Here is a 12,500-nt window from a genome sequence, read left to right as displayed (position 1 = left end):
GTAATAACATGGCGGGAAGGGTGTATAAAGCATTATTACATATCAATATTTTATGTTCGCAGCAAAAATCAATAAGAAACTGGCCATTTTCATTACGCAGTCCTTTTGAATAATCACCAAGGCATGTTTCGCTGTTTTTCCTATTTTAGCATTGAAATCGCCCGTGATTATTATATTGTCATTTACATGATCTCGGATATCATTTCAATTTCGTTGTATAATCAGAGAGTAGACCACTAGAAAGAGAATTTTGTATAAATAGCAGGCAGGAAATGTTATTTCCTTTGCAAATTCCTTTAATATACGTAAGTGTATACCGTCAGGTACTTTAATATGAATCAAGTTTCACTATTTTCTTGTAAACATCAACCTCATTCACCAGAATATCATTCAAATAAGAGTTAAAAACTCGGTTATGAAAAAATGGCATATTATCTTGTGCCAATACACTTGAAAAAAAATGTATTTATAACATTAATAGACACAAATATTCAAAAGCGAATTCAAATGCGGTATTGTGAAAACAATTTCGCCAAATTAAAAAAAATCATTTGTCGATTGGGTCTCGTTTTTGTTTTCCACAAATAATTAAGAAAAACACATGGCAAATTAATGTTCCAAGATGTCATTAACAAGGCTTTTTGTAGTATATATAAGAGTTGAAGATTTGCTCTTGATAAAGCATTTGGGATGAAGCGATCTTCTGCATAGCACATTCTAAAGCGATGAGTTGACAACAATGGAATGATAGCAAACGGGGTGAAAATTTTACGCCGCCATATAAAATCAGTTAAAGATATCGTAAACAACCATTTATTTACCAACAGAACCTGATGTCAAAGCAGTGCAGTAAGCAACATGGTAATGAACTGCTGCTGACCCAAAATAAACTTCGAAGACGAACCTAAACATTGGAATACCAAAAACACCCATTATCTTGATTTCAATTTGCGACATGGTTGATGCCGGTTGCAGTAAACGATTTTATATGTTGATAAAACGGGAATCATTTTGTGAACATAAGAACAATGGGTCGTTTTCAAAGAGGTTCTCGGGATTTCCGTCTTGCCATTGGTCGACTAGGGGAAAATATCACGGTGATGTTTGAAGTAAGTAGTTGGCATGGATTTATTTACTATGAATTACTGGAAGGTGGCATGACCCATGACCGATTCAACGGATTCATCATTCCATTAAGTGTGATTTAATGCTGAATGGTGCAGTATAATGCCAGTATACATATACATTTTTCTGTTTTTCCTCACTTAATTTCTCCTCTCTCTTTCCCCAAACCATTTGTTGGGCATTGATTTTTCCCACTGATGTTTTATATTGATCATCTTTGCCCCATTTCGGCATTATTCTCATAATCATTCCAGTCTTTTACTATGAAAAGATGGCTGATCCGTAATCCACGAGGCATTTTAAATGGATATTACTGTTACTGTTAATAAGACACTTTACAAGCATTAGATAAACAAACGTTTAGGAGAAGGGCAGTGAAGGTTTAAAAATAAAAATACAATTTCCTTTTTTGTTTGATATGAAACATGATAGCAATACTATATTTTAAATTTTAATTCTTGCCGAAATTGAATTTGCAAGCAATCAATTATCATCATCATCATCATCATCATCATCATCATCATCATCATCATCATCATCATCATCATCATCATCATCATCATCATATTATTATTATTATTATTATTTTATTATTATTATTATTATATTATTATTATTATTATATTATTATTATTATTATATTATTATTATATTATTATTATTATTATTATTATTATTATTATTATTATTATTATTATATATTATTATTATTATTATTATTATTATTATTATTATTATTATTATATATTATTATTATTATTATTATTATTATTATTATTATCTTTTTTGTTGTTACTGTTGTTGTTGTTGTTGTTGTTGCTGTTGTTGTTGTTATCATTATTAGTCTTATAATCATTTTTGAAAAAATCGAAGTTCTGATCATTTTAACTGAAATCACTTTTCGTCATCTGTTTCACACCACCATCACACCAAAATGACATTTAGCGTTAAAAGCTTTTCGCTCTCATGCAAAACAGACAGACGAGTTTTTCCTACCAGAGGTAGAAAATTAATTTCATGTCATTGCTGACAGATTGAAATTAAGACGTCAAATTGAATTTTAAGACACGATGAATGAAAAATAATTAACGAAACAATTTTATCGATTCATATATTTGTAAAATTTAACGTTAAATTCATTGTGAATGTTTCCTGTTAATCATTGAAGTAATGCACACATTTGAATGTTAAACAAATTGGGATGTGAGGCATTGGTCTGTTTCATTTAAAGGATTATGGTAACGCTGAAATCCTTTCATCAAATTAAGCATTTTAATGGGTTTTATCGACGTGTACATTGGGCCTAGTTTAACATTGTTGTAATGAGTCATATTTTGAGATTTCCATAACAACAATGAGCCTACAAGGAATTTGGTTTTTATGTATAAACAAATAGACACAAAAATGCGATATACCGATTGGTGAGGGATGGGTAGGCGGACAGATTATGGATTGATGAATAGGTTAAAAGTGAACGATTGATACTTATTAGGGGAACAAATCCAATAGAGAGTATAGGAGGATGGATTAACGTGTGCCCGAACCAAGGTTGCCCTCATAGTCACTTACATCAGATCACGTTTGTCTTAAATTAATTGATTTCAACTCCTAACTCCCATAACCGATTAGATTTTGATTTGGAGAAATGAAAACTTTGCATCTTATAAAAAAGATTTAAAGCACATTTGAATCTATGATATACAAATTGCTTGAGCAATCATGAGATGTCACTATAGATGTCGCTTAACTCCTATAAACAAATACTACAAGGATGAAAGAAAGAAAGAGAGAAAGGGGAGTGGGGTGGGGGAGGAGATGTGTGTGAGAAAAAAATGATAAACTGAAATATCTAATTATATAACAACTCACTGCACTTACAATTTTCGACATTTGCGGTTAAGCTCCTGTCAATATTTAAACAGATTTCTTCTTGCCCTGAAACGTAATATTTTAAAATAAACCTTTAAATACAACCAAAATTATTAGTTTGAAAATGCTATTCCAAAAATAATTGAAAAATTGCTTTTTGTGTGTTTGAAAATAACGCTATTTCTTCCATTCCACCGGATCATGCGGAGAGTGGAATGATCATTCACGTGCAAAGAGATCGATAGTAAGAGAGGTAATAAAACGTTAGGTTAAAACCAGTTAACCGCCGTACTCTGAAAAAAAAACACGTATTTAAAAGTTTGTCATATAACTACCGTTCAAAAATGGATCGATTCAAATGACCTGCATCTTGACAAAAACTCTCAAGCCAGGAACTTCGCGAATTCCCAGTTAGAGAATTTTTGTATTTTTGAAGGTCATTTAAATCGATCGATATTTGAAGAATTAGTTTTCTGACCAAATTTTCAAATACGTGTTTTTCCAGAGTACGGCAGTTAACTGGTTAAAACACGATTGCTATTAAAGCATCATTAGAACCATTAATGCCCTGCATTGCTCGAAATCTGTTGAAAGATTATCATCATCCCCCTGTGGATAAAAGGTTTAAGAAAGAATATAACAGGAAGAAGAAATAATAGACTAGTAAATAGTTTTGTTTAGTGCATCCTCACGATGCTATTTATTATTAGTTTTTCGCTCCATGGTCATGGAAGCTGGAGAATGTGACTTTACGATTTGTGAGATATTGGCTCAGTCGGCTGCGCGACTGATTCGAACAACCAGAAATTATTCGTACCTTGTTTCTCTGAGTGCAACAATATTGCGTATTTTGTATAACCGTAACTGGGATAAATCCGAGCTTTTAATGAATATTTGCTAACTTTAAAAAACATCTAGTTAATTTTAAAAATTAATTCCTCGCATTTTTTCTTTGTTTCTTCTTTATTTTCAGGTTTATCTCACTTCACAAAGACTATTGAAAATGTGGAGGACTCGGTGGTGTTTGATGAGGTTTGTAATCTTTTTCCATGTCGTCAAATTTTATTATTAGGATTTAATGAATGGGTATCAGATTATATGGAGTTCTGTGTGCAGAAGGTATGTGAAAAGAAAGAAATAGTGATGTATGCTAACAACGAACCCTGGGTCACAAAAAGAATGAAATTACTTTTGAATGAAAAGAAGTATTTGTACACCAAGGGAGATAGGAAAGGTTTGAAAACGAAACAAGAGGAAATAAAGAGAGAAATAAAGAAATGCAAGGCTAATTATAAGTCAAAATTAGAGGATGATTTAAGATCTGGGAATATTAAGTATACATGGAAGGGAATGAAGACGATCATCAACCATAACAACAATAAAAGGAAATCCAACTCATTGAGTGACGTTGACGTCAATGAATTAAACAATTTTTACGCACGTTTTGATGACGGTAATTTTGAAAATGAATTTAATAGAATTAGATCAACATTATTAAATGACGTAACAGAAGAAGATGAGATTGTGTTTCATGAACGGCGAGTGAGGAGAGAGTTTGAGAGTGTGAATGTACGGAAAGCGTGTGAGCCAGATGGCGTTGGAGGCAAGTTATTGAAAGTGTGTGCCGAGCAATTGTGTTATATTTTTACCATTATTTTTAATAACAATCCTGTATTCCGGTCATTTGGAAAACCTTGAAAATTGTCCCTGTCCCCAAGAAAGACAAGGTCTCTTGTATGAATGATCACAGACCTATAGCCCTGACATCTATTGTTATGAAATGTTTCGAACGACTTGTACTGAAAAAGCTTAATCTCCAGTTTGGTCCCCAATCTGACCCCTTACCAATAGAAGTGTTGATGATGCCATTAACCCTTTGTTGAATAATATTTACAGTCATTTAGATAAACCAAAGGCATATTGCAGAATTCTTTTTATTGATTATTAACACGATTTCTTCTTCTTCTTCTTCTTCTTCTTCTTCTTCTTCTTCTTCTTCTTCTTCTTCTTCTTCTTCTTCTTCTTCTTATCATTATTATTATTTATATTATTATCATTACCTGATATACTCATTGCCGGATATTGTAAGATGCCTGTTACAATAAAGGACAACTCACTATCTGGCGACATGCACCGTATCAAATAGAAATGTGGATATATGTGATCTCATGGGGCAATGAATGAAGGACTTTGATGCATATTGACAACTATGTACCATGTCAAGGAACCATCTAAATATGCATATTTAAAAAAACGTTTAATCTACCCTTTTCTGTACAAAAGACTAGTTTTGTGATGATCACTATAATGTGGAATTCTTTGATTCTCACAGTACTTCGAGTGGCCCGTGGCTAGACCCATCGAGGCAGAGGAGGTCATCGACATTCAGATTTTCAACTACAACAAATACCTTAGCAACAGGTAGGTCAACTTATATTCACCTTAATGCTTTCTAGGCGTCTGAATATATGCATAGGTGGAATACTCGACTTCAGGGTAAATGGACCGATTTTGAGTCCTGGGTATACATTCTCTCAACGTACTCAGGTGTAAAATGAGTACCTGGCTGTTAACAGCGTTGTCTCTGTCGGAAAAAATTGTAATATCGCCTAATAGGCGTCATGTCTCGTTCTTCATGTTACGTGTTGCTGTTGGTCAGGGAACCTTTGTAAAGCACATTGAGAACATGTAGTGGATATGCGCTAAATAAAAGCTCTTGATTTTTATTATTATTTTTCTTTATGCTAAGTCTTTTAAGGGGGGGGGGGGTACCATCTCTCAGAAATAATTGTGCAACCCTTCATGATAAAATAATCGAAAATATTTACAATAGAATACGAAATAAAGTAAAACGAGAAACAAGAAACAATATTTAAAGATAAACCTCCCTCATCTGAGAGGTTGTTAAATACGGTGATCAATGGTGATATTTAACATTAAAAGTCTGATTAATAGAATGTAGTGAGAGCTTTTCAGTCAAATGGCTGTATAAAAACAATAACAAAGATCTGAGTGACGTCAATTTTGTTCCACCTATTGGATAAATGAAGTCAATCAGATCTTTGTGATATATTGTATTTAAGGTCGCAAATTGGTTGATTAGTTTTCACTAACTCCCTCTAATAGAGTATAAACACAATGGTCAATGATCATATACATAGTGTGTTGGGATGATTAGTCAAGTAGGCATAACAGGTGAGTATTTGGTCAAAACTGAGGAATGCGTCATTGATATGAATGGTCATAATCATCGGTATGTATATCCTTGCAGGCTGGTTGGGACGTTTCGGATGATATTGCAAGAATTGATAGAGGTTGGAAACACTAAGATCAATGACTGCCTCTTGGACACCAATAACGTTGTCATGAAAGTAAGTTATTTATTATAATAAAATAGCGCAAAAGGACTCAAGTTAAGTATGCATTGCTAGACAAATAAACAAAAATTCCCCCCCCCCAAAAAAAAAAAGAATAGCAACATTGTGATACACACAAACTAAACAATGACCCCCCCCCTCACACACACACACACAGAAAAAAATGAACTAAAACAAAAGACTAAACAAACAAAAAAAATAACAAAAGAAATAAAAAACATAAATAAATATAAAACAGAAACAAAACAAACAAAAAGCAAACAAAACAAAACCAAAGAAAACAAACGAACGATACCCTATCTATCCCTCGATAATCAAATTAGTGCATGTCCGCGGTTTTGGCATTCTTGTTGTGTTTCACAATGCACCATTCATTCCTCACGTTGGCAAAATCGACCCCAAGTTGTCTCCTAACTGACTTTTTTGTACAAGAAGATTACAATATCTGTCTCTACATAATATTATAAACAGGTACTCACTCATACATCAGTTTACTTTGGTAGTATATGTGAAAGGTCCTATTCATGTCCTGGAGTGAGGCCAGAGGTTTTCACTCAGTTATCAATCCGGTCAATGACAAAGCTCAACACCGCTTGACTTTTTACAAAATAAGACAACTCGTCTCATGCATTTGGACCCCAGTTATCTGCCGTCAAGAAAAGTACTTCACACAAATTACCTCTTTTGACTCCGGTGTAAATGAGTATATGTATATAAGCAGTAACGACGGATGCTTCAAATGTGATAGAGCACACTATAGGGACTTCATACAATAAAAACAAAATAATCAGCTTTTAGTAGACGGAAACCCAAACGAACACAATAATTCAACAGATATTTTGTGTAGCATGTTTGATCAGGTCATGGATTCGATGACTTCTTCAACAACAACGGCGACAACAAATAAACAAACAAAACAAAATAAACAAAACGGGCAAAAGAATATTATTGAGATGCCCTGGGGGTGATGTGTATGAATATTGATTTGAGTGTTTAATGTAAACAAGATTGGATCGGTGGTAAGAGTGGATCGATACAAAAACGCACAGGACAATTCTGTCGTACTGTGGAAAAACCAGTATTTAAAAATTTGGCCAGAAAACTAGTCCTTCAAATATCGCTCGATTTAAATGACCTTCATCTTGGTAAAAACTCTCAAACCTGGGACTTCTTCGCGAAGTCCCAGGTTTGAGAGTTTTTACCAAGGTGAGGGTCATTTAAATCGAGCGATATTTGAAGGACGAATTTTCTGGCCAAATTCTTAAATACTGTTTTTTCCACAGTACGACAGTTTGTCTGAAATAGGAAAACAGAATCTAGTGCGTAAAAGAACATTTTGAGGCAATTCTTATCCATTTCTACCAAACAAAACATTCAACACCATTAAGACTGTATATTTATATGATTTATCTATTTTGAAAATTACAGGACATAGAACTAAAATTCTTTCTTAGATCTAAAGTCAATATAGGCAACAATGAAAATTTGACCAAAAAACTCATTATTCTTAAGTAGTCCTTCAAAACCAAAAGATCCTTGGAATTTATCCCGGTTTCTTTATTGTTAAACGAACACTATTAATTGCTTGTTATCCTTTGTTGAAGACGCTTGTCTGTTGCAGACAAGCTCTGCTGGAGTATGGCTCAGACAAATAAATTGGACTTCCCACAGGATCGAACCCGATCCTTTTGCATTCGAATCAATTCTCTACAAACTCAGGAATCGGGAACCTCGACCTTTTTCTTAGTTTATAGTTATATCAAGAGATATCCAACTCGACAGAAAGTTATAAACTTGATATTTCTTTTAAAGTTTTAGGTTTGAGACTTTTTAGCCAGTTGAGTATGGTCAAAATCTATCGATTTATGAAGTAAAAGTTTTTGGCCAGAATGAGAAAAATATGTTTTGTTATTGTACATTGGACTGAAAAATTTGGCTATATGGGTATAACAATGATATGAGTAACGTTAAAAAACACCATCGAGATTTTAAAAAAAAACCCAACAAGACTCGATACGCCCACGCTTACATTGATTTTAGTTTTGTTTTCGTTTTATATTCTTGGTTTTCTTCCTTGTACCATATGCCGGCGGCATGCAATTTCAATATTAACTAACGAATTATTAACTTCTTTTTACCGCAGTATTTTATACTTTTATGCAAGCAATTTAAGATGTCGCTTCACCCAATTCTCTCTCTCTCTCTCTCTCTCTCTCTCTCTCTCTCTCCCTCTCTCTCTCCCCTCTCTCTCTCTCTCTCTCTCTCTCTCTCTCTCTCTCTCTCTCCGTGTGTGTTTGTGTGTCACTATTTATCTATCTGTCTGTCTATCTATCTATTTATACATCTATCTATCTATCTATCTACCTATCTATCTATCTATCTATCTATCTATCTATCTATCTATCTATATATATATATATATCCATTCATCTTTCATTTTGACAGCCTGTCTGATTATCTACCTCTCTGTCTATTTAACTATAATATCTCTATTTATCAGTCTGTCTGTTTACTTTCCTCTCTTTTTATATCCTTCATTTCTCATAGAATAAGCAATATATACCATACAATCACAATTTCGTGAATATCAAGATAAAAAAAATTAAGTGCTTACATAATGCAATGAGGTCGTTGATACAAACATTGATTAATTAATCTCTTTGACTTTTCTCTTAACTACTATTTCACAATAACGCCGCCAGCATCTTAACCACTAATACTCACCACAGCCACCACCACGAGCGCAGCGCACCACCACCACCACCATCACCGTCATCATCATCATCATCATCATCATCATTTGTGTCGTCTGTAGGTCAACAGTACGGTTGGATGGGTGACTGCGACCGTATTAAAATGGTTCGGCGTTGTGGTAGAAAAAGAGGGGGGGGGGGGGGGGGGGGGGATTATGATCATTGTGATACTGATAATGGGTGAGGGCAGGGATTTGATGATATTAATGGTGAAGGTGGTGGGTGATGGTGCTGCTGCCGCTGCTCCTGGTGATGATGATAATGATGATGGCTATGAAGAGATGATGAATAGATAGATAAATATTTATATTTTCACTGGTTCACTATGTTCAACCCTCTCTCTTCCCAACGCTTTATTTATTCCTTCAGTGGGCCACTTGAGACATTTCACACAGAACATGTCGCCTGCTAGGCGGTCTTTTTGTAGTAACACTCTTACAATAACTGTCACTGCCTATAACCAGGTACTTATACAAACCTAGTCGAATGGAATGGTAGGGTGAGCGAGTGTCATACCCAGTGACACAACGGCGAACCATGTTGTAGTAGACTTTTTCTGGTCAATTTGTTTAATAGGTTCTCACTCCATAGTAGTAGATGAGTTTGGGACACCAACCAAATTGTGGTAAATTACATTGTGACTGGTTGAAATATAGTTTTATTCCTCCGAGATTAAAATCTTATAAATCAGGGACAATATATTTTGCTTTCGACAATCTTGAACCGAATCCTGTTGTGTCAGAAAAAAAAAGCATAAGGCTTTGCGGTTGAACTGAATAACACCCGGCTTGCAAGATCTAGGTCGAAGGTTTGAATCTCGCTGTGGTTAAGTTCTGGGAAAAATTCTCTTTACTCACATTTTCTCATCATACTCAGGTCTGAAATGAATGCAATGTCGGCAGTAGCTTGCTCTGTGTCGAATAACATTATGATAGCCCCTTACAGGCTTCATGTGTCGTCCTAAATTTTTATTGTTGCTGTTGGCTTGGGAACTCTTGTAAAACGGTTCAGCACATTAAGTTTAATTAGCGCTTTCTAAAAAAATCACGTTTTTATCAATGTATCAAAATAGGCATAAAGACAGCTAAGACTTCTCGTTCCAGTGTTAAGCCGGGTACCATATTATTCTTGTTTGCTCAGAAGATTATGACAGCGATAAAAAGATAAAGGTTATAAAAATTATTTGCTATAGATATTTCTGTTGTAGTGTTGCACGATTGGATGGTCTTTATTGCACTGACTTTAAGTCACGGAGATTTCGTGTTAGGCAATTCGATATTAGACGTAGTGTTTAGAATAGGGCAAAATAGGGCCGGATAGAATAGGATAGGATAGGGAGATATTGGAGTGTGGTTGACAATGGCCTGAACCCATAGACATGACTAGAAGGCTAAGGCCGCTATTCCCGTCTGTAAAATAATATTGCCGAAATAGTCATAAGCAGAGCAATATCCGTCTCACATAGATTACTGGGTCTAAGTCGCTGGTGTTTTCCTTGGTTACCTCTTTGTTCTCTACCAAAAAAAAACAAAACAAAAAAAAAAAAAAAAAAAAAAAAAGCAAGAAAAAAAAGCGCTCGGAGGGCCTCGAAAATTTTGTTATTGTACAGGTTGCTTGGTTAAATGTTATTATCGTATGGTGACGTCTGATTTAAAATTTAAGTGAATCACTCAATTATTCTCTCTTAAAAGTTGATTAAGTCTAAATCAGCCGCATTTAAGAATGGAGTAGAACTGCCAGGTTTTTATGGTTATTTCCGCCGTTACAAACAATTTTTGTTGTAATACAAGAGGGCAATAATGCACTTTATATAGGAGCAAATACAAGATAGATCATCATGAAAAGTTGCCATATCAACACTTATATTTTGACTGCATCTCACGTTATCGTGGTGCGATTTTTGTAACCAGGTGTAAAAGTGACCAATGAAACAATCTGACAACTCGTACTTCGGACAACCACAATGATAAAAGTAACTAAACAGGATATCTATCCCTTATCCATATCGCATAATCAACCTCAAACTTTGATGGAAACGAAGACCGCTACAATTAAGGGTGGATTATGCATTTTAAAAGGAGCTAATTAAAAAAAAAACGTGTTTTTTAAAAAAAATATAGTGCAATATCCACTAAATGTGCTCAAAACGCTTTACAGTGGGTCCCTGACCAACAGCAACACGTAACATGTAGAACGAGACATGCCGCCTTATAGGCGATATTACATTTTTTTCGACAGAGACAACGCTGTTAATAGCCAGGTACTCATTTTACACTTGAGTACGGGGAGAGAATGTGAGTAAAGAGCCTTTTCCAAGAACTTAACTAAGCGCCGAGCGAGGCTTCAACCCAGGACCTTCAGATCCGAAAGCGAGTGTCATACCACCATACCACATAGCCGCACAATAATAAATACAATGGTGGTGGTAAATGTATATAGAGTATTATCAATTCATGACAAACTATTTGTTTGAGATATCGATTAATTTTGAATCGAAACGAGGGGAAAAAACGTATCCAAGAACCTCGTTTATTTGGTCTCCAGACAGAAAAGAAATACTTGTTGTGTGACAAAGTAATCAGCTGATCCGCCCACCAAGTATGGGGCTTTGTTGTTTATCTAGTGATACCTATATTATATTATATGTCTGAACCCTATCATTGGGTGTGGCTGTGGTGATGATAGTGACCAACAATTTGACATTGATCGATGGTTACCATTTTTGATCAGTCGGTCAATAGATAGAGTGTCCATCCCTGTTTGCAACCAATAATGATTGGATGGGTATACGGGCAGATTTGAGGTAAAATACCTTGTTATAATTCAGCATCTTCTTGGAATGCGCACAACCAATTGTTAGAGTGTTGAGCTCTAATGTCTTAAAAAGAATAATTTGTTTTTGTTTACAACCCGTGGCAGCAATGAAGAGTGACCGCTATAAATAACGTTCTGCTGTGCCAATTATTCTCTTGTGATGGACTGTAGGCCTGGCGTTATTGACGTTGTCTCCTAAGGCACGGACATAACTAAAGGGATTTTCTACCTCCAAGATTGAGAAAATAAATGATTTTCTCGGTGACTTTTTAAAAATCCGCTATTAAGGTTCGTAAAGTATTTATTTATCTTGTTCAATAACGCTTTTACAAAGGATATACCTACTTATGTTTTTGTGTGTAGAAAAGGCAACAAAAGAAAGTAAAAGACTGGAAATGTATTGTTTAGTAAGCAGTTCATCAATTAAACTTGGCTCTAGTGTTTGGTATTATGGTCATCTTGTTCTCTACGCGGTTTGTCTTTTCTCATTTACCCTAGCTGGATCACACTGATTGTTTTTCTTTTAAAAATGTTAGACCATGTGGGACATTTGATAGAGCGG

The 12,500-nt window shown here is 34.8% G+C and overlaps 1 protein-coding gene across 7 annotated transcripts in view; it reads left to right on the top strand.

Annotated features, from left to right (window-relative positions):
• Positions 1 to 12,500, top strand: part of LOC144978626 (otoferlin-like) — a 249,745-nt gene that overhangs the window by 114,825 nt on the left and 122,420 nt on the right. For all 7 annotated transcript variants that reach the window (XM_078924954.1, XM_078924969.1, XM_078924936.1 and 4 more), the window contains exons 3-5: positions 3,968 to 4,026; positions 5,327 to 5,415; positions 6,266 to 6,365. In XM_078924954.1, the coding sequence (XP_078781080.1) occupies positions 3,968 to 4,026; positions 5,327 to 5,415; positions 6,266 to 6,365 (248 nt within the window). The remainder of the gene's footprint in view (positions 1 to 3,967; positions 4,027 to 5,326; positions 5,416 to 6,265; positions 6,366 to 12,500) is intronic.

The sequence above is a fragment of the Berghia stephanieae genome, chromosome 1 (genome assembly GCF_034508935.2).
Source record: "Berghia stephanieae isolate SIO BIC M18660-M18661 chromosome 1, UCSD_Bste_1.3, whole genome shotgun sequence".
Classification (NCBI taxonomy): domain Eukaryota; kingdom Metazoa; phylum Mollusca; class Gastropoda; order Nudibranchia; family Aeolidiidae; genus Berghia; species Berghia stephanieae.
The sequence above is the reverse complement of the archived record's forward strand: the minus strand, read 5'-3'. Positions and strand labels throughout refer to the sequence as shown.